The sequence below is a fragment of the Otolemur garnettii genome, unplaced genomic scaffold, assembly GCF_000181295.1.
Source record: "Otolemur garnettii isolate 467f Iridium unplaced genomic scaffold, OtoGar3 scaffold00001, whole genome shotgun sequence".
Classification (NCBI taxonomy): Eukaryota; Metazoa; Chordata; class Mammalia; order Primates; family Galagidae; genus Otolemur; species Otolemur garnettii.
In genome coordinates, this window is record NW_003852396.1 from 16,935,812 (window position 1) to 16,958,529 (window position 22,718).

At 40.1% G+C, this 22,718-nt stretch overlaps 1 protein-coding gene across 1 annotated transcript in view; it reads right to left on the reverse strand.

Annotated features, from left to right (window-relative positions):
• Nucleotides 1-8,021: 8,021 nt before the first annotated feature.
• The window catches only part of CCDC83 (coiled-coil domain containing 83), a 45,071-nt gene continuing 30,374 nt past the window's right edge, over nucleotides 8,022-22,718 (reverse strand). Inside the window, exons 7-10 of the mRNA XM_003780848.1 lie at nucleotides 18,728-18,849; nucleotides 12,888-12,964; nucleotides 11,668-11,864; nucleotides 8,022-8,183 (exon numbers count right to left, since the gene is read on the reverse strand). Coding sequence (XP_003780896.1) covers nucleotides 8,022-8,183; nucleotides 11,668-11,864; nucleotides 12,888-12,964; nucleotides 18,728-18,849 — 558 coding nt within the window. The remainder of the gene's footprint in view (nucleotides 8,184-11,667; nucleotides 11,865-12,887; nucleotides 12,965-18,727; nucleotides 18,850-22,718) is intronic.

The following is a 22,718-nucleotide window of genomic DNA, read 5'->3' on the forward strand; positions in this document are numbered from 1 at the left end:
ACTCACTTGAGCCCAGGAGTTGGAGGTTGCTGTGAGCTGTGATGCCACAGCACTCTACCCAGGGGGACAGCTTGAGGCTCTGTCTCAAAAAAAAAGAAAACAGCTCCTCATGTAAGTATACTTAGTACTTGTAGATGCCTACAGATACTTTCTAATTTATGGGGTGTCCCTGAGGTTTGTGCGCAATTTAAAGAAGTTTACTGCACACAAACCTTATGGACTTACTTCACATTGCACACAAACATAATTTATGGACACCCTGTATTTGGGCCCTTTTTCCCTTTTTAGCACAGAATGTTTTACTTACCCAGCCTTTATTTAATGTCCTGGAGACTGTTAGGTCTGTGAAGGGCAAACAGTTGGCATGAAAGTAAGTGGTGGGGGGGGGGGGGACTGAATTGTGGCTAAGTACCAAATTGTGGATGGGAACTCTTCTCTGCTGGGAACATAATATCATCATCATATGGAATTCCTGGTGACCTTTAACTGACCCGGAGCACTTTACCATTTAATTAGCACAGCATGAGTGGAGTTGTCATGAAGGATTCTGGCAAAGATGCACGCGTGGAAAGGGAAACTTATATAACCCCGTCCTGTCAGTCACTGCAAAGGCGGGAAATGACAACCAATCCTACTGGAAGAAAAGCAGGACAAACTAGTGAGTGTGCAAATTCAGACTGTGGTGTCTTCTCCACTTTCAGAGCCTGGCCCATTCCCCTCTCTAGAACAGCGATTCTCAACCTGTGGGTTGTGACCCCTCTGTAACAATGAAAATACTTCCTGCATGTCAGATATTTACATTATGGTTCGTAACAGTAGCAAAATCACAGTTATGAAGTAGCAACGAAAATAATTTTATGGTTGGGGGGTCACTCTAAAAGGAACCGTATTAAAGGGTCGCGACATTAGGAAGATTGAGAAGCACTGCTCTAGAATGTGTTTCCACTTTGTTGTTTGTGCAGCTTCCTTCTTCTCTGCCACTTTGTATAGCTGCTTTCTTCTTCCTGTAATATCTGTTTGTGTGGGATCGCTCTGTGTCTGTGATCACTGTCATCAGCTCGACTTGGTCCCAGTGCTCATTCCAGACACTGGAAACCCGGGACCAGGGAGCCTCCAGCAGACCTAACAACACTACATTTTACTATTGAAAATACGGACTTTCTCATAAGGTAAGCATTCAGTTAGTCTCTGTGTTAGGATTAGTTTTGGTTGTGTACAGACAAAAACGTACACTGACAATGATTCAGACACGATAGAAGTTTCGCTCACTCAAGAAAGTTCGAGCTGACGTGACAGCGTGGCCCGCGAGATTGCTAGGTATTTACTTTCAGGTGTTAGGTGTCTGGGTGTTGCACAGTCCTTAAAGTGTCACTCTGGCTTTCATAATCCAGTGTGACTGAACCTCGTAGCCATATTCCAAGCAGCCAGACAGAGGAGGGTGAGGACGGGAAAGATAACTCAGAAATTATTCACAACTTCTGTTCACATTCCATTGGCCAAAACTTTCTACCTGGCTATTGAAAACAGAAAAGCTAGGAAATAGATTCCTTAATCTGGGTGACCATGTACTCAGCTAGGACAACTAAATGAATGCATTATTATAAAAGAAGGAGGGAGGATAGATTTGACAGTAAAATAGCAACCATTGCCACAGTCATACAATTTATTAAAAGAATCGTTAATTTTGTAAAACTTTGTGATCTGTGACTGCAAAACCCTACTGTCATGGATTCTAAATTTAGATCTGAGAAGTCCGAAAAAAGAGGTTTAGAACTGAAATGTCTCAATGAAAACAAATACCAAAAAATGTGAAGAGCTTAAAAAATGAAAAGTAGGCAAATCCTAACTGCTGGTGCTGAGTAAATGTTACAAAACGTAAAAAATATGTACATTCTCAACAAATTTTAGGTCCAGTCATACCACATTGACATTTTTACATGAATAGCAAACAAGTTGCTTAAAAATAGCACCTTTTTAAGTTGCTAGGAGAAAATGAATAATGTAAATATGAGACAAAGAACATCAAAAATCTGAGGTTAATATTTGCACTATTACCTGAAGTGAGGCCAGGGTACGCCATCCCTCTGATTTAGTGGCTGAGGGCTTTAAGGTAAAAATGACTCACTGGCCTCAGACTAGTCATAAAGAGGGGGCTCTAACACAGTTAATTTGCATTCCTCCTAAAAGGGAAATGTTGCAAAGGCTAGCGTATTTTTATAGCTGAAACTATGCAAAAAGGTGGCAGTAACCCAAAAGCCAAGAGGTCACGGAGTTGACACGGATTTGGGGAGAGAAATGCTGACAAAACCATATACCAGGATATCTGAATCTGCAGTCACTCATTTGCTGTGCTGGAAATTTGAAAACAGTACTATTTAAAGACTGCTTAGAAGTATCTTGAAGGTTTTTAGCACTTACTCTGATCATAAGCACAGAACAACCTGAAACAATCAACCAAAAGGCCCATCGTCAAAAAAAAGGCAACCTTTCTGGGAACTTGAGCTTCACGAAATCATAGAAATAGGAAATGGCAATACTTAATCACGTTAAAGTCACTAATATTTAGAAAGCATGAGGGCATGTTTCCTTGTTATCTAGTGCAAAAGCCAGTTTATTCCAAGAAAAATACAGGGAACTGTTGTGCTGAAGTCCAGTAAAACAAGGGCCAAGCAGGCCTTTAACAAATAGCCCCTTGTTGCCACAAAAGTACCCTAGCCTCTCTGTTCTCTGAATCGCTCTAGTGTCTGACTACAGGGTTCAAAAGGAGACAAAAATGCCCATGCACTCCCCTCCCCGCTATATGTAAGAATCTTAGAATTGGATTTACAGCCTGATGTAGATGAGCAGATTCAGGGTGGGGGCCTCTTGGAGCCTGTAGGTTCAGACAACTCCCTCATCCCCAATGGCAGCTGATTTGCTCGCCCCAGAAGATGGAGCAATCCCCTAGATAAAAAAGTACATAGTTACCCTGTACTTATGTACAATTATTATGTGTCTATAAAAATTAAAAATAATACAAATGTTTAAAATGTGGAGAGCCCAGCTTGACTCATTTGCACCTCACACCATACAATGGATTAGACACAGACACTGATTTGTGCATCTGGATGTGACTCCACTACAAAGATAACCACATGTCTTTGGCTAGTTTCCAGAGAATCTTCAGGGATTACTGTTAAGTGTCTCTAAATAATTATTTTAGCTGCCATATATTGCATGTCTACTATTTGCAGGTTATGTACTTTCTTTCCAAACCTTAAGACAATCCTATACTGTGGGAATTGGGTCCCATGACATAAGTCAAGGAAACTAGAATTTAAAGAGGTTAAGTCACTGCCCACAGGGCAAACTAGCCAGCCTAACTCCAGAGCATGTGCTTTTTTATACTCTATATACCTCCTTAATTTCATCAGGCCTATTTTAATTTCTGGATCTAAAGTAAGCAATTTACTAGCCTGAGCCTAAAACTGGCATCACCTTGCTCCTGCCCCCCACCCCAATCTTGCAAAACTCACGTACTTGCTTATTCTGAGAACTGAGCCTACATAGAAACTTTCTAAAATCATTTTGATTTAATTTCCTTTTTCCAAATCTATTTCTAAAGGTGCTAGAAATAGAACAATGTGAACTAAAACGGTAGCTCTACCCACCACCTACAGTAGGGTCCTGTCTCCCCCGTTTCCTTGCTGGCATCTCTGTTACCGCTAAAGACGGAAAGCAGCAGGACTGGCTCATGTTCTCTTGACTGGACCTTGAGCTCCTTGAAGAAGAGGGCGATTTGATTCTGCATCCTTTTTTTTTTTTTTTTTGTAGAGACACCCTCGGTAGAGTGCCATGGCATCACACAGCTCACAGCAACCTTCAACTCCCGGGCTTAAGTGATTCTCTTGCCTCAGCCTCCCAAGTAGCTGGGAGTATAGGCGCCTGCCACAAGGCCCAGCTATTTTGTTGTTGTTGTTGCAGTTTGACAGGGTCAGTTTTGAACCCACCACCCTTGGTATATGGGGCCGGCGCCCCACTCACTGAGCCACAGGCACCGCCCTGATTCTGCATCCTTAAAACCTTCAACACAGTGTCTGGCTGGAAGGACTCTTTCCATACAGGCTTTATTGAGTGAGTGACCCTGATAGGAAGTTCACAGGGATACAACTTTATTGAGATTTTCTCTGCAATGTAGGTGTCTAACAAAGCTACCACTGTATACTGTTCAGAATTTGGGTTGTTAAGAAAATCCTGCAGATTTGTTTTAGAGACACTGCTATTCTGCACATGCTGAACACAAGAAATGATATAAGGAAAGGACATGAGGAAAGGACAGTCTTTCCTTTTCCTTTTCCAAATGATGCCTTTTCAACTCTGCTATCTTCTTGGCAGCAAACAAGACTTTTAGTCATTTGATACGTTTTTTTCTGATTCAGATTCACACTGTGAGGAGAAAGTGCCACAATAGCAAATTATGCAGGAACCCTACCATGTTGGGCCTAGCTCGTTTCCATCTGAACTTTCCAATTGTGAGAGGAAACCAATGTCAGTTTCTGCTGACAGCAGCGGGCTGTCACCTGGGCAGTTTGGGTTGGTTACTAGAAGCTCCTTGATTTGTCCCAGTGGAAAGTCAGAAAGGTTTTTTTTTTTTTTCTAAGAAAAATAAAGATACATCTTATCTATGCGAAGTTTACCCTTTTAAAAAAGAAAACTGGCAGGTCACCTACATTGTATTACCTTCCGCAAGGCCATTTCTGTCTCTGTCCATCTTTGGAAATCTGCCCTAAGGAGACTTTTGCCTTCCTGTCAGGAAGCATTCTTGCTGCCTGTCACTGCAGGACATTGGCCTGGTCTTCACACACTGTCACTTTATAGGATGGATTAGGGTATGGGTATCTGGGGGACGATGTTTTTGAAACCTTTTTGAAGTACACATCTGTCATGCATACAAAGCTTAAGTGTCCTACATGATGAATGTTTACAAAGTGAGCACACCCCTGTTAACTGTTAACTCAGATCCCACCCTAGTCCACCACTCACCACAAAGAAGACCACTATTCTAACTTCTATTGTCATAGATTAATATGCTTGTTCTGTTTTTGACATTAAAGCTGCTTGAAACTTCTTCGTACATGTCCTCTGGTGAACATAAGCATTGATTTCGGCTGAATATAAGGCCACAGGGGAATTGCTATGTATCATGGGGTATGTTTAATATATACTGTCAAAACATATTCCAAAGTATTTGCGTCTACTTACACCTCCACCAGTGTATGAGGGTTTGAGGTGCTTTGCACTCTTTTAAATATTTAATTTCTTCAACTTTTTCATTTTAGCCATTCCGGTGGTATCTTGTAGTTTTAATTTGCTTTCCCCCAATGGTAAGAATGACCTCCTTTTTTAGTAATTTGAATATATTATACTAAATGACATGAAGGCTATGTTAACCAGTTTGATGGAAGTGTTTCGGATTGCGTGTGAAAATACCACACTGTACCCCAGAAGTGCATTAAGGTACATAGTTATCATTCAATAATAAAAAAAAGAATATATTATACTTTCTGAAGTGCCTAGTTTTTTGCCCATTTTTTCTAAAATACCTTTTTTTCTACAGACCTATAGACATATATTTTGATATGATTTTGTTAGATACATATATAGGAAATATATTCTCTCAATATGTGGCTTGCCTTTTGAGTTTCATAATGGTGTCTTTTGATGAAAGGAGGTCTTAATTTTCAAAGTCCAACTTCGATCAATCCTTTGATGCCTACTGATTTTAATGGCATGTCTAAGAAAGTGTTGCCTACCTCAAGGTCATGAAGATACTGTATATTTTCTATTAGAATTGTTATTGTTTTCCCTTCCATATGTAGGTCTCTGATGCATTTTGAACTTTTTCTTAAGAATTGAGACCTTAATGTTTCCCAGGCTAACCTCAAACTCCTGGGTTCCACGGAAACTCCTGTCTCAGTTTCCTGAGCGGCTGAGAATATCTGCTTATACCACTCACTGCACCTGGCTTTCAATTGACTTTGATTTTCTTTCTTTTTTGTTTGTTTGTTTTGAGACAGAGTCTCATTTTGTTGCCCTTGGTAGAGTGCCTTGGCATCACAGCTCACAGCAACCTCAAACTCTTGGGCTCACGTGATCCTCTTGCCTCACCTCCCAAGTAGTTGCGACTATAGGCACCTGCCACAACACCTAACTATTTTTAGTGATGGGGCCTCTGAGCTCAGGCTAGTCTCAAAGTCCTGAGCTTACGTGATCTACCTGCCTTGGCCTCCCAGAGTTCTAGGATTACAGCCACCATGCCCCCCCCCCCAATTGACTTTGTATGTAGCATAAAATAAGAGTCAAGGTTTATTTTTCTTCCCAAGCAGATATCCAGTTGCTTCTTCATTTATTATTAAAAAGAACATTTTTCTCCACTGAATTGTACTGGCAACCAAGTGACTGTATATGCGTGGACTGTATAATTTCTGGACTTTATTCTGTTCCACTGGACATTTTCTTTATCCTTGGGCCAAAACTATATGGTCCTAATCCCTAAAACGTTATAGTAAATTTCAAAATCTGATAGCCTTTTTTTTTTTTTTTCTTACTTTTCTTCAAGGTTTTCTTGGCTACAGTAGGTTCTTTGCCTACATTATAAATCTCCACAGTAGTTAGCAATAGATTGTCAATTTCTTTCCAAAAAGGCTGCTGGAATTTTGATTGAGATTGCATGGAGTCTATAGATTAATGTGGAAAGAACTGACACCCTAACAATATTGAGTCTTCAAGTTCATGATGGTGTTTATTTCATTTACTTAAGTCTTTTCTGTTTTGCAGTCTTTAGCATAAAAATCTTGCTTATATTTCATTTGATGCTATCTTAAATAATATTATTTAAGATTTTTATTTTTCATTGTTTATTGCTAGTATAAAGAAATACAATACAATGTCAATATCAAATTGGAACTAATAAAAAAAGAAATACATGGATATTTAATTATTGACTTTGTATCCTGTGACCTTGTTAAATTCACTCTTAAATCCTGGGATTTTGTATATCACTGTGGATTATCTACATACAGATCCTTGACAGTTTGCTTCTTTCTTTCTCTTTTCTTTTTTTTTAGTAGACAGAGTTTCCCTCTGTTGCTCAGGCTGGAGTGCAGTGGTGCCATCATGGCTCCCTGCAGTTTCAAATACCTGGGCTCAAGGAAGTCCTTCGGCCTCAGCCTCCCAAGAAACTGGGACTACAGGCATGTACTATCTTGTCTAATTTTTTTTCTTATTTTTTTTGTAGAGAGAAAAAGTCTCACCATCTTTTCCAGACTGTACTCTACTCCTGACCTCCAGTGATTCCCCATCTCTGGCCTCCTAAAGTGCTGGGATGATAGGCAGAAGCCACCGTGCCTAGCCATAAAAATATTTATAATGGAACTATTTCATATTGAAATCATAGTAAATTAATCAGTAATTTTTTTTTTTTTTTTTGAGACAGAGCCTCAAGCTGTTGCCCTAGGTAGAGTGCTGTGGCGTCACAGCTCACAGAAACCTCCAACTCCTGGGCTTAAGCGATCCTCTTGCCTCAGCCTCCCAAGTAACTGGGACTACAGGCGCCCACCACAATGCCTGGCTATTTTTTGGTTGCAGCCATCATTGTTGTGTGGCAGGCCCAGGCTGGATTTGAACATGCCAGTTCAGGTATATGTGGCTGGCACCTTAGCTGCTTGAGCCGCAGGCACCGAGCCTAATCAGTGAATTGTTAAATGGAATGGAGCCTCAGAAACCACCTTGAACCTACTGTGATGCCTCTAAATATTTCAATGTAGAAATACAAAGTGTACTTTCATTTTGGTCACTCATGTCATGCAAGTAAATGAATAGCTGAATACTTGGAACTTTGATTTTAAATGTAATTATGACCTTTAAGAATGACAACTGGTTTAAAAATAAGCCAAAGTGTAAGTAAAATGGGCAACTGATACACTTCAGTTTCTAAAGAACATTTATAAGGAAAAGTTGTTTTTACTTTGCAGCAATCAGTCTTAGAGAAAAGACTTCACCATCTTATATGTGATGCGGTTTCCTGAGCTCCTGACATCCTCATAGAATTTGATTGGACTTTCCTTCTCTTGAAAATGAATGGGCATTTTCTTGCTCTTCACACTCATGAGTTTCACTCCCAGGGGGCCCAGATTTTGATAATCCTATGGTGAACAGACAGAGAAGAGAACAGGAGAGGTTATTCAGTGACTTACCGGCCTTGATAGATTAGGTTTTCTTTATTATAGTTGGCCTTTGTCTCAAAGATTTCATTGCCCTTCTAATTGCCTGAATGGTGTATAATGCATAAAATGTGAGAGCCACTATAAAATAATAAAAGCCCCAGAACTCTCAGTAAATTTCTAGGCACAGTAGGGCATACACAGTAGGCATGGTGTCTCAGAGCAGGCAGCAGGGCTGGCAGGCTTGTGTCTCGGATTGAAGGAGAAGGGATACTGGCTAGAGTGGGGGGATAGATGTTCTGCGAGTTCTTGAACTTGTGGAAGAGCCTTGGGTGTGTAGCATGTGCTGCTTGACAAGGATACATTCTGAGAAACTCATCGTGATTCTGTTTTGTCATTGTGTGAACATCACAGAGCGTACTTGCATGAACCTGTATGGTGGAGCCTATCACTGCGAATCTACAAAACTGTACAGCATGTTACGGTACCAAATAGTGCAGGTAACTAACACAATGCTGTGCATTCATATTCAGGAGTCTAAACAGATCTACGTAGAAAAGGCAACACATTACAATATGATATTACAATGGCCATAGTGTGACCAGGCAATAGAATTTTTCAACTCTGCTACAATCTGAACAGGACCATCATTATATATGCAGTCTGCCACTAACCAGAATGTTTTATAGTGCATGACTGCATATACATAGCCCTCTGCTGGCCAGGATATAAGCACAGCAGAGTTTTCCACATTATTCAAGAACAAAAGGAAAGACCCTGCAGAGGCCACTTTGACTATGAATATACTAATACTGACCAAATTCTCTATGAATTTCACATTTTTCACAAGATTTTAGGCTACTGTGTAGATAAAACTTACTGCATTCTGCCACACTATAGTCTAAGATACCGGCAATCAGGATTAGAAGTCTAATTCATATGAAATTCCACAGCCAACCCCCAACTGGTTTGACATCAACTCATGCCCTACCCGATGTCCTTTACTCTGAGAAGCCTCCCAAGCCATAATTCTTGCTTTTAAATTCCTTCAACACTTCAGCAAACCCTTTCTGAGTGCCAGGTCCTATATCAAGTGCTAAGGAGCAATAATAAAGTTACAGACCTGTCAGGGCGATGGGTACAGGCAGTACATTTCCTCTTACATAGTAATTGTTGGCTTTTAGAATCTGTCTCTATGAACCTATAAAACGATTTGAAAGTAAAATCTGCCACACAGGTGTCTCTGAGATTTCATTTCTTCCTATTGTCCCCTTAAATTCCCAAGCATCTAACAAGTGCTTGGCACGTTGTGGATTTCTCAGTAAACGTTTATTCAAATTTAGGAGACTCAAAGAATGAAAAAGGAAGGTGGTGTTTTATTTCTCAAAAATGCCTATAATTGTATTTAGCTTTCAAAATATCTATTTATAGAGCTAGAATAAATGTAAGATAGGAGAAATACAAATTGATGAGATCTACCACACCTTTCAAAACTGTCTAGAGGAAGACTTTGAAATAATGTACGATAGCCATGGCAGTTCCACCACATGAAAAAGTCGTATGGAAAGTCAGAGGTCTTTCATTCAACCAAATGGTATACTATTTGGGGATTTTGTACACAATTATCTACTAGCCTGAGATCATCGTAACATACTAGGAATCATGCCCATGGGGATGTTTGGGGCCAGAGAGACCTAAACTTTAGTCTTTCTGTGGTCACTTGGTGGTAGTAAGGACTGCATTGTTGTTAAAATGGTTTGTGTTGGTCTGTTTCCTCCACCTTCTTACACCATTCTTTCTTCTACCAGAGTTTAAATTTGAGAACTTTGAAGGTTTTGGTAGTAATGAGAAGGAAAATAGCAAGGCGTGGCTGTGGGGGTGATTAAAGTATACCAAAAAGAGGGTTTTTATTAATTTTTAAATTTTTAATTATTATGGGTATGTAATAGTTGGATATCTTTATAGGGCACATGTGATGTTTTGATACAGGTGTACAATATGAACTAATCAAATCAGGGTAAATAAGGTTTCTATTTTCTCCGATATTTACCCTTTCTTTGTGTTAGAAAGATTTCAGTCCTACTCTGTTAGTTATTTTAAAGTATACCCCTAACTTATTGTTGCTTATAGTTACTTTGTTGTGCTATTAAATATTGCTCAATCTATTTCATTATTTAACTATATTTTTGCACCCATTAACCATTTCTGATTCATCTCCCCCTCCGCACTATCCTTTCCAGCCACTGGTAATCACTATTCTCCTCTCTGTCCCTGTGAGGAGACATATTTTCATGTTTAGATGCTGCTACATGTGAGAACCCAAGGAGATTTGTCTTTCTGTGCTTGGCTCATTTCATTTAATATAACAGTCTCCAGTTCCATCCATGTTGTTACAAATGGAGGATTTCATTCTTTTGTGGCTAGACAATATTCCATTTTGCATGTATACCAGAATTTCTTTACACATTCATTGACTGATACACGCTTCGGTTGATTCCAAATCTTAGCTATTGTGGATAGAGCTGCAGTTCACATGGTAGAGCAGGCATCTTTCTGAACTACCCAATACCCTTCCCTTGGATGTATACCCAACATTTAGGAATGCTGGGCCATATGGTAGTTGTATTTTTAGGTTTTTGTGGACCAAAAAGAGGTTTTAAAATTTAAATGTTTTATACTCCAGGTTTTGACTAATGGCCTCTGTGGCATACTGTACTTTCCAAAGGTGGCCCTGCATGCTTTTCCTACAATGTGATGCAGACACGCCTCCATCAGGGTGCAAGAGCTGTGTTTCTTTCCCTTGGGAGGAACTTTGTAACTGCACCAACCAATGGGATATGGTGAAGGTGACCATGTTGACTTCCAAGGTTAGCCCCACAAAGCCCTGCAGCTTTCATGTTGCTCTCTGGATCTGCTTGCCCTGGGAGAAGGCAGGGACCCTAACAAAGGGAATTCAAACTGCCCCGTGGAGAGGCCCATGTGAAGAGGAACTGCGGCCCCAAGCTTAGCCTCAGCTTGCTGGTGTTATGAGTAAGCCGCCTGTTAAGTGGAGCTTCTTGCCCCTGTCAAGCCTATAGACAAGTGCAGCTCCAGCCATCAGCTGATTTCAACCACCCGGGAGCCTCAGTGAGAACTGTCCAGCGGAGGCCTCCCCAAATTCCTAATCACAGAAGGCCTGAGAGGGAATAAATAATAATTGTTATGAACCACTGGGTTTGGGGATTATGTACGATACAGCATTATGTGTATAACTTACTTTGTATGCTAGTAGTGGAGGTCTGTAAATGAATATATGTAGCAAATTGGGCAACAGTAAGAGTAAAAATAGTATCTAATGAGAGATGTAAATTGTTGACCAATTTCACTAATCTTAGCAAATAGAATTTTTTAATATTCATATTATAGATTATCTCCATTAATCAACAAAACGTCGTTTTCTCAGCAGAGTTGTTCTCAAGAATCTTACCTTGAAATCCCTCTCATCCTCATACAGTAAGTATTTCATGTCACACCACTCTGTGCTTGAACTGTCCTGTTCCTGTGCCCTCAGAGACTGGATGTATCTCATGCTGTCCGCAGGGCTCAGATGCAGGGAGCTCTCGGTGGAGGAGCTCCTCATGTCTGCATTCCCTTCTGTGCTCTGCTGCAGTCTGGACCTCTTATCTGGGATGGATACAAAGAAATCAATTATGTGTGCATTTTGAACAGATAAAGTAAAAACATAATATGTATTTTGCCACATTTTTAATTTGAAAGAACTTAGAGAGTTAGAAATGTACAATTTAACTATTAAATAGGAAGTCCCATGGTTAGAAACTCTGAGTTATAGCTCCTTCGGTAGCTAGTAAGTTACAGTAATCATTGGAAATACACGTGTATGTTGGCATTTTGGTTAGTTACACCGGGCTCCAAACCTTGCCAATGTAGACAACACCCCTTCCCTTGTCCCTCTCCACCAGCATTTATTTAATTCACTGGTTTTTGGGGGGGGGTGGGGGGGTGGGGGGTTGTTTTTTTGAGGCAGAGCTTCACTCTGTTGCCCAGGCTAGAGTGCTGTGGCATCAGCCTAGCTCACAGCCATCTCAGGTTCCTGGGTTCAAGTAATCTTTCTGCTTCTGCCTCCTGAACAGCTGGGAATACAGACACCTGCCACAATGCCTGGCTAATTTTTCTATTGTCAGTAGAGATGGGAGCCTTGTTCTTGCTCAGGCTTCTCTTGAATGCCTAAGTTCAAAGGATCCTCCCACTTCAGCCTCCCAGAGTGCCAGGATTACAGGCGTGAGCCACTGTGCCTGGCCTTTATTTAATTCGTTGTGAAGTGAAACATGGTGACTTTGATTTGAAAATGGGACTAGAGAGGGGAGATATGCTGGGTGTGGAACCTGCAGCCCTTAAGGGCACATGTGGCCTTCTAGATCCTCAAATGCGGCCTTTCGACTGAATACAAATTTTACAGAACAAATCCTTTTATTAAAAGGGGCTCAGCCCAGAAAGATGAAGCTTTTCTTGCCTCCTTTGGTGCTTAAAAAAGAACAATCTTGAAATCAGAAAGCCACAGATTCCCTACCCATAGCTGACGTGTATCTCTTCCTTGTGTGGGGGGCACCTGCCCATAATAGATAAGTGTTTATTAAATTGAAAAATAAGTATTTTGAAAAAAATCATCACATTGCAGTAAAATAATACCTATGTGTGAGTCTGACTCCAAAAGCTTTTCTTCAGGTAGCCCTTCCAGTCCAGCAGCTTGAGTAAGATACAGTTGCCTAAAAGAACAAATAAGAAAAAGTCTGTCAATCAATTAATATTGTATCACATCAGCAGTTCTCAACCTGTGGGTCATGACCCATGGGAACTGTATTAAAGGGCCGCAGCATTAGGGAAGTTGAGCTCCTGGTGTCTGCAGCATTGGGGAGGTTGAGCTTACTAGGTGCTGAAGATGCACAGATGAAAAATGAGGCCAGACACAGGGACTCATGTCTGTAATCCTAGCACTCTGGGAGGCCACACATCATGGTGGGTGCCTGTAGTCCCAGCTACTGGGGAGGCTGAGGCAAGAGAGTTTGAGGTTGCTGTGAGCTATGACACCATGACACTCAATCCCAGGGTGACTGGGTGAGACTCTGTTTCAAAAAAGAAAGAAAGAAAGAAAATGGGAACATAGGTTCTACCTCCAAGGAGCATAGGGCCAAATAGCCTTACAGGCTTACATTAAAGCTGTGGTTTGTACCATGATGACTAATTAGCATAGTGTGAGAATGCTATCAGGCAGAAAGGAGAAGCACTTGAGTTAGCTGTAGGAGGCGGAAGAGATGAAATCTGAGCTGAGCCTTCAACCTGGAGGTGGTCACTATGGAAGAGGTGGGGGTGAGAGAAGAAGAGCATGCCAAAGTAAGGTTGGAACACACTTAAAGTTTCAGAAATGAGAGGAAGCATGGCACCAGTGGGGTCACTATTGTAATAATTCAGGTGGGGAATGATAGTGGCCTGAATGGGATGGCTTTGAGATGGAAGACAAAGAGAGAAAGAAACAAAGAAAGAAAGCAAGCAAACAGTAGGAATCCAGGAGGTCATGGGGTTCTGACTTTCCCTGGAGGCATGTTTTGGCTGTAAGCTTGGTGAACCGATGCTGTTGCAGCTCTCGGTGCCTGCACTGAATTTGGCACCCTCCTCTTTAGAATGCCCACTGTATTTTCAATAAAAAAAAATGATGCCTTGAAAACTTTGGATGGCATTTCCCTGAAGTTTGCCTGAAAACAGCATAAAGCATACGGCCCCTTACAAACGTACAAACACCTCATGCTTAGCAACTGAGCGACCAGAGTGAATCCCCTGAAGTGGAGGCCGTCAGTTAATTAAAGACGATGAATGAAATGTTATCTAGATGCTTATAGCTCCAGCAAATACTGTAACTACATGCAAAATTTACATCTGTAAAACTTTCTAAAGACTTAACTTCATAAAAGTTTCCTGTGCAGCTCTGGTCTGCAGAGAGACATGTCTGAGGCCATCCATGTCTTTCCTTTCTTTGTTTTACTATTTGGAATAATTAAGATCTTACTAAATGCCATCACTTTCACAAATCTAGGCTTCTCTCTTAACCTTAGTTATTGTCATTTCTGTACCAATACAGGGCAGCAGCACTGGATATTTAATGAAATAGAAAATATTTCTACAGATGTTCTTATATTGCAGTGTTGGATAGATTTGTAGGTACTGGCCACTCAGCCTCAGCCCCGAGGCCCTGGAGTCCTGGGGAAGTCACCTTTAGCTGACAGCTCCCTCATCTGGAAGGTTAAGCATTACCCCAACATGTCCAATAAGTCCTGCAACATTCCTTTTTCTTATTTTTTTGACAATTTGATATTTTTACACTTAAAGGCTGATGAAAAACCATTTCTAATCCTATTAAAGAAAATTAATATTTCAATTGAAAAGCTTATGCTAACTATATTTACTTTTGAATATTATTTAAGTTTTTTAAAGCACAACTTGCAAACATTCAGCATGCATGTTTAATTTTAGAACAATGGACCAAGTATACGTATTGCATGCGTAAAAGCTAGATTACAAATTATCACATCATCATCACGTTCACTTTTTATTTCAATGCATTTGATGATCTTGTCATGACATCATATTATGGTGATAAGAATGTTTTGGACCCCATCACAGATGGATTAATCAGAGCGTTCTGAGGTACTGATGTTGCAGGAACTTCTGCTTCTATAGCTGGGGACTGGGAAGCAGGCCTCTGTACCATAGAGCTGGGCCTTGTGAGGGAAATTGGAGTCTCTATTTAAGTCGAAAACAGACACAGTTTAGGGGTCTATTTTGGTTTGGGGGTTTTGGTTTTGATGTGCCTTGTCTACCAGTAGCTGAATCAACACTTAACCAAGGAACTGCTAATTTTCCTGCAGAAGTAGATGTCTTTTTCTGTAAAGACTTAATTAAGTTTATAGTTTGGGGCTGTTAAGCAGTATCCATCAGGTGGCAATCTAGGACCTGACTACAGCAATGACAAACGGTTTTAATTTCTTTGTCTTGAAATATCTAATAAACTTCTGGGGGAGGAGAGGGAAAAGACTGGTCAGCACGGACACTGGATTGCCAGTCAAATTTTTGAGTCATCAGTATTTTGCTCACACTGCAGAAGGCAAACTTCGATATCTGACTTATAAGTCTCGGCTTATAGTCTGTGACCTCCAAATCCCTCAGGATTGGTGCCGTCGTCTGTGTGTCTTTTGGCATGCTCTTGGCAGAAGCCACCATGCCAGACCCCGGATGTCCGTGATCAGACTTCTCGAGCTACAGCATCCATATTAATATATTTCAATCCTGATCTTGGTGCGAGTCCTTTGTACAGTATGCTTATCCACCCCTGGTGTACTGATAAGCAGGATGTTCAGAAGCAGCATGGTCCACAGCACAACGGCTCTGAGCACCTCCCTGCGATATCCTATGTGACTGTGATGGAAAAAGTTGGGACAGCTCTGCATGAGAAATGGAGTAACTTTGTTAACCACAGTACCCTATTCCCTATCCAAATAGGAAAATAGAACTTCTTATATATCCACTGGGGACAGTTTACATCTATTTTTCTACTGGTATTTTAAAGGATTTTTATTATACAGGAATTCTCAACATTGAGGTGGAAAAGGCAGTTGTCATAAAATATACCATATATGGGTTTTTTTGAGACAGAGTCTCACTCTGTTGCCCCAGGCTAGAGTTCTAGGGCATTAGCCTAGCTCAGAGCAACCTAAAACTCCTGCGCTTAAGTGATCCAAGCAGCTAGGACTACAGGTGCCCGCCACAATGCCCAGCTAGTTTTTCTATTTTTAGTAGAGATGGAGGTCTCACTGTTGGTTAGGTTAGTCTCAAACTCCTAAGCTCAAGCAATCTTTCCCCGCCTCAGCCTCCCGCAGTGCTTGGATTTACAGGCATGAGCCACTGTACCTGGCCCATCTTGCATTATTTTTGACTTGGAAATATGTACAGTAAAAAATCCTGAATACTCTCAGGTTATCCTTCTCAATAAGAAGTCTAATAGATAATTGAAGGTTTACACACTTTCCTATTTCTTTATGCAGATCTTTATCAAATATCCTAAACAGTTGTCACAAGCACTTTGCAATCTAGCAAGGAAACACATTAAATAATCAAAAGTGTGATAAATGCTGGTTACAAAGGAAAAGTTTAGGGTGTGATCAAAAGATATACCAGTTACGCCTAACCCACTTGTTTCTTCATCTTCTTCCTAGTGTCCTCCAGGACCTAAACCGGTTCTTATAAATATTACCTATGTTTTTCTTTCTTTTTCTTTCCTTTTTTTTTGAGACAGAGTCTTACTTTATCACCCTCAGTAGAATGCCGTGGCGTCACAGCTCACAGAAATCTCAAACTCTTGGGCTTAAGTGATTCTCTTGCCTTAGCCTCCCAGTAGTTGGGACTACAGGCACCCACCAACCCCTGGCTATTTTGGGGTTTTTTCGTTATTGTTGTCATTGTTGTTTAGTAGGCCCTGGCTGGGTTCGAACCCACTACCTTAGTGCAGGTGGCTGGCATCCTAACCACTGAGCTACAGGCACCGAACCATGTTTTTCCCTTGGGAAGATTTTGATTTCATCTCTTCCAAATGTGAAGCAAGACTAATCAATTCTTGCTTCCAACTAAAGAAAACCAACTCCTGAAGCACTGATGAGTGAATGAATTTTACTGCAGATTTTCATGGGGAAGACAGAGGATAGGGTTAAATTACATACTACACAGCAAACTATTTAATGACAATCCCCACTAAAAGTTTCTCATCTCCATCCCTCTCCTTGCTAATACTGCTCTGGCCAGTGGAAGAGCTCCCTCTGTCATGACCTTAGTGCCCACTGTCTTATAATTATCAGCACAATCGTGTCAGCCCCAAGTCAGACAGACCACAAGGAGCTATTGAAGCAGATAGTCGGGGCTGACAGTTTGGAGGGTAGCTCTTTCCTCAAGTGCAGCCAGTTCAGAAAAGAGGACAGTGGGTAGCAGGCATGGCAGTGGGTAGGAGCCACACAGCAGCCTGGCTGATGGAGACTAGGGGTGACCACAAAGAAAGCCGCAGCAGGTGACAAGGAGCAGAGAGGCAGGACAGGAAAGTGAAGCTGGCGACCGATCACAGAGAGGAGCGCGGGCGAAAGAGATCTCTGCCTCCTGGGGAACAGCGAGGCATGTGGGTCCCAGGGCCCACCAGAGACGGGAAGCACAGGGGTTTAGCAATCCATCGTCAGTTCTCTCAGGCTGACTTCTACATCATCTACGTTGGTGTCTGCTCTTCCTGGAGTGCACCAGACGTGTGAAAAGAAGGCAGGAGGCCTCTTTGTCTACCCTGCCCCACCCAGCTTTTAGCCTGTGAAGTAATTACAGTATCTCCCAATTTCTCTATCCTGACACATCATTTAGCCTGGCAAGCAAAGAACCCACAAATTACCTGTATTCACCTTTCTTAGAAAGCATTTAAAAGTTTGTAAATAACAAATACATTACTAATGTCTCAAATAGTATTTTTCCAGGTCACATACGCAACAGGAACTATGTGGGTAGAAATTTTTTCCTGGCTCATCCACTAGTTTAATATCGACTTTAATTTCTAGAGTCAGGCACGTCTCTCCCGTGCTGGTACTTACAGACCCTACACTGTGTCCTTCACCCCCCCTCTTCCTAAACAGGCCACTGTTCAGACTGCCACTGGTCAGCGTGGACTCGGGATTGCCCGTCAAACCTCGCCTGCATCAACGGCAGCTGTCTCAGCATGACTTGAATACATTTTTGTTGTTTTTATATCAATAAATTTATTTCTTATTTTTAACTACTTGTCTAAATGATGAATGCCACTTGAATTTTAATTTTATATTCCAGGTCCCTAGTTTTCCATCAGGACTGATACATTAAGACACTCCCCCCCCCTTTTTTTTGTTAGGTAAGAAAAATAGCTAATCTTAAATATAAAGCTGTATACAAAACCTTTTGGTTTCTCTTGTGCAAGAATAAATGTGGCTTGAAATGCCAGGCTATTTTCTCTGCCTACAAAGTAGTTTGATGCTCTCATCAAACAAAATAATTCTATAGTCCACAAAGTAACCAACCAGAAGCCCAGAACACCTCCAAGAAACTTCTAGAGAGTTGATTACCCCTTCCCTGTGCTAACTCTGAACTTCACGTATCCTCTGATACGCTCTTAGGCATTTATTTTTATGACAATTTCTCCTGCTGACCTGACAGTTCCTGAAGTTGATAGTGTCATGTTCAGGTTATGTTTTGCTGTTATGACTACAGTGCATTTGCTAGAAAAAATGGGTCAAAGTTTACACTGAACCAATGGTCAATGGTAATAACCTTGTACCTTCATTGTGGCCATTTGGTGAGTTTTTTTCCTTTTACTATTGCAATATGGCCAGAACATTGGATAATTACATCATATTTTAAAAACTCGACTCTTTACAGATACAAATGTTCCCAAAAGACTTCCTTGATATATTAACAACTTTCACCTGGGTATTTTGAGATCCACAAGTCTACAGTTGAATAGTTGATCAATAAGCACCAAATTTTCTTCTTCCAGTTGTTGAATAGTATGTTCTAATTCTTCAACTTCTTTCCTGTGAATTGCAACCTGTTCTCAGAAGAGAGGAATAGAGAGATGTTGGCACCTACGGTTTAGTTCTATTAAGTCTTCTATAATAAATTCAACTCGTAAAAGTTCATTTGCCTAAGGGGAAGATCTATCGTGTATTATTTATTACTGGGTTTGCTTGCTTTGTCCTTCCTCTATAAGAAGGGATGGATGGGACACCTTTCTAGATCAGCAGAACTTGTTTGCATGATAAGGCAGTTATTACAGGATAGCAGGAGTTGTCTTTTTCTACTCTTCAAAAACACTGTTGAACCTATGTATGACTTAGAAACAGAGATAAATAAGGAAATATGGTGGATTAACGTAACAATATGGCATATTAGTAGCTAAATGTGAACACATCTAATTGTACTTACAAACAATACAACAAAGACTAATAACACTGGGAAAATGCTATCTTTTTGATGTAGTTTAAAGATGAGATGCATGGGTCCAGTAGTCCGTTGTATCGGCCTCTGTAATACAGTTATGTCCTCTGTCAGTGCTAGATAGTTCTGAGAACTGTCAGGGAGATAAAATATTGTTTGTTCACCCATTCATTGAATTGTTTTGTACGACTACTATCAGCCAGAAACTACATTACATGTTGGGAACAAAGGATCAATAAGACACAGTAACTTTCAAAGATCTCATAGCTTACTGGGAAAGAGGGTTATGGAAACAGAAAACAATGTGATAAAAACAACAGTGGAAACTGTCCAGGCGCTGTGGGAGGAGAGAGGTTCACCCTATTTCTGTTACGTGTCAAGGGATACGGGAGAATTAATAGAAGAGAGGGCTTCTATTCTGGATCTTGAAAGGCAAGTAGGAATTCCCTGGGCAGACACGAGAGGGTGTAATCTAGGCGGAAGCAACCACACGTGCAAAGGTGCAAATATTTTTCCATGCATAGACCCACAGTGGGAGTGGGGAGACGCAAGAGAGGAACTAGATAATTAGGGAAGAGCCAAATAATATTTGCTCACGAGTCTGGTTTTTTCCCTGGAGGTCAGGGGTGTCCAGGCTTTTGGCTTCTCTGGGCCATGTTCTATTTTAGAATTTTGAAGCATTCAGCATATTACCACATGCATAGCTCTATCACATAGCCATTTATTAAAGGCCTGAATTCTTGTTATGGGGAAAGTTCTGAGCTAGATGTAGGATACAAAGGTGAACAAGCCATGGCTTCTTCCCTAAGTGAGTTTATAATCCAGTGAACAAAAGCACAAATAATTGTAATATAAAACAACACCAGTGTCATAGAAAAGACTTAGTATTGCTGGTGCCTTGGACTTAGGAAAAAAACATACATTAGTTACCTACCTCCAACAATTTAGCAAAACCATTTAAGCCAATAATGCAAAGCTACGATTTGGCATTTTAGGACCTCATATGTGAGACATAATTAACCTGATTACAAGCTTGAATGGCTTTAGGAAAAGTTTGTGATTTTTAAATGTCAAAGGATGAGAAATAAAATTATAGTTAGAGGTTGTAAACAGGAGGAATTAATAGACCATTTGGAAATATTTGACCTAAGGGCTTGGCATGCTTGGGAGACAGCACACACAGTTCTTGGTCTCTTTCCAAAACTGGGAATGAGGCCCTTTTGGGGACTTTCATCACATCTTTCAGACTAATGATATCCTATGACCTCACCTACCCCCTGAGAGTATTAAGTTATATTCTCTTCAATTGTTGTCTCCCTCTTGATCTTTTGCAATGTTAAAGGAAATTAAAAAACTAGTTTTTTTTTTAATAATCATTAAAAAGAATTTGGATTTCTGGGGTCAGAAGGAGAAAAGGAAGAAAAAGTGGAAGAGCACATTTCCCTTCCCATGACAGCACCCCCATATCCAAAAAACACACATAGGTATTGCAAAAGATGATTCAGTTAAAACTAGTAGAGGTCTTGGCCTCTGTATGTTCTTATTCTATGTTCTATTCTATGTTCTTATATACATGTTCTTGACATTTTCTCCAGAAAGCTCTAAATTAGTTTTATGCCTCCCCAACTTAAAACTCTGATTTATAATTTCTTTGATTCCCTTTGTCTAGTTTCTCTGAATTTCCATTTGTTAAGTTAGTCTCAATCACTGGAAAATTGTAATTTTCTCCATTTTCTAGTAAAATGCTAAAGGAGGCCAGAGAAAGAAGATCCTGCAAGAGAAGATCCCAGAGCTCTGAGTTTCAGTGATTGTTGAGAGATAAATAGACATTCCCAGGAGTTCCACTATTAAATTCCCCTTGTTACTCATTCTAAATCTTCCCCAAAGAAATTAATTGACTTACAATGTTCTGTTTCTAGGCAATTTTAAATTCTTGGGATAATACTTATAACCATAAATAGTTTTAATTAATTTTGTGAATAAATTTAATAATGTTAAAATGAATATTTATGGAAATACAGAGAAACTGTCTGTTGAATTTCCTTAAAATAGTTTTTCCTTTATTGCAAAGCTCTTTTTTGCTCATGACTAAAGTTTTTTTTCTGTCTTCTGTTTCCATTGAACTGTGGAAAGTAAAAAAATAAAATAAAATAAAACATACTTTATAGCTTTAGTAGGGCAAGTCAAGTCACCAAAACAGCCCTTCTTATCAAATATAAATTTTTATAGTCATTTTCTCTAAGATCTATGTCATTTTATAAAAGTAGAATTGTTAAGTTACTATGATTAACATTATACTGTTGTAATTGGTGGGACCACACCTACAGTGCATCTTACAAGGGTACATGTGAAATTTATTAGGTGTAGAATATAAATGTCTAAACACAGTAACTAAGAAAATGCCGTGAAGGCTATGTTAACCAGTTTGATGAAAATATTTCAAATTGTATATAAAACCAGCACATTGTACCCCATGATTACATTAATGTACACAGCTATGATTTAATTTAAAAAACTAAAAAAAAGATTATACTGTTGCATTTATTAAAAGTATAAGAACTAAATATCTTCTTAATAGTCCTTAACTATTGAGTTCACCTCAAGTTTTTTAAATTGTAAATATCTTTCTTTAAATTAAGGATTAGAAAAACTAAAACAAAAAAACCTAAAAAACCAGTAAATTGGGGACATATGCAATTAGTTTTGAGAGGTAGTATGAACTCCTATTCACTATGACTTTACAAAAGCAATTTAAAGATAATTGTCAATTATTATAGAGAGTGTATGTATGTATGTATGTATCGAGACAGAGGGCTAGAAGGCAGTGATATCATCACAGCTCACTGCAACCTCAAATTCCTGGACTCAAGCGATCCTCCTGCCTCAGCCTCCTGAGAGCTGGGACTGTAGGCACGTGCCACTACATCTGGCTAATTAAAAAAAAATCTTTTCTCTCACCTTTGTTCATGCTGGTCTCAAACTCCTGGCTTCCCATAGTGCTAGGATTACAGGCCTGAGCCCCTGTGCTCAGTCTAGAAGATGACTTACTAAAATCCTTGTTTCCTGGATTCATTATCTGTTTTCAGTCAAATAGGGAGCAAGGAAAGGCAAGAGCAGAAGCTGACGGCAACGTTTTTATCTTGGGTTTCTGGGCAGGTGGTGAGAAAGGAAATGTAGGAGGAGAAAATTTGAGAAGAAATTTAATGAGTTCTGTCTTAGGTATGTTGAGTTGGAAGTGTTTTGGGGACATCCATGTGGAATATTTGGTAGGCAAATAAAAATATAGGTCCAGGGCTGAGAACATGTACAAGTTTATTCTGAAGATGTGCTTAAGAATATCTTGCTAAAAAGAGCTGCATGTAGATGAAGTTCTCTCAAAAGGCAGTGACTTTCATTTCATAGATGGTGTTTAAGCACAGGTTGGGAGGCTAATTGTTTGGATGTAAAGGGAATGTCAAGTAGAATGGGGATCAGGCTGGA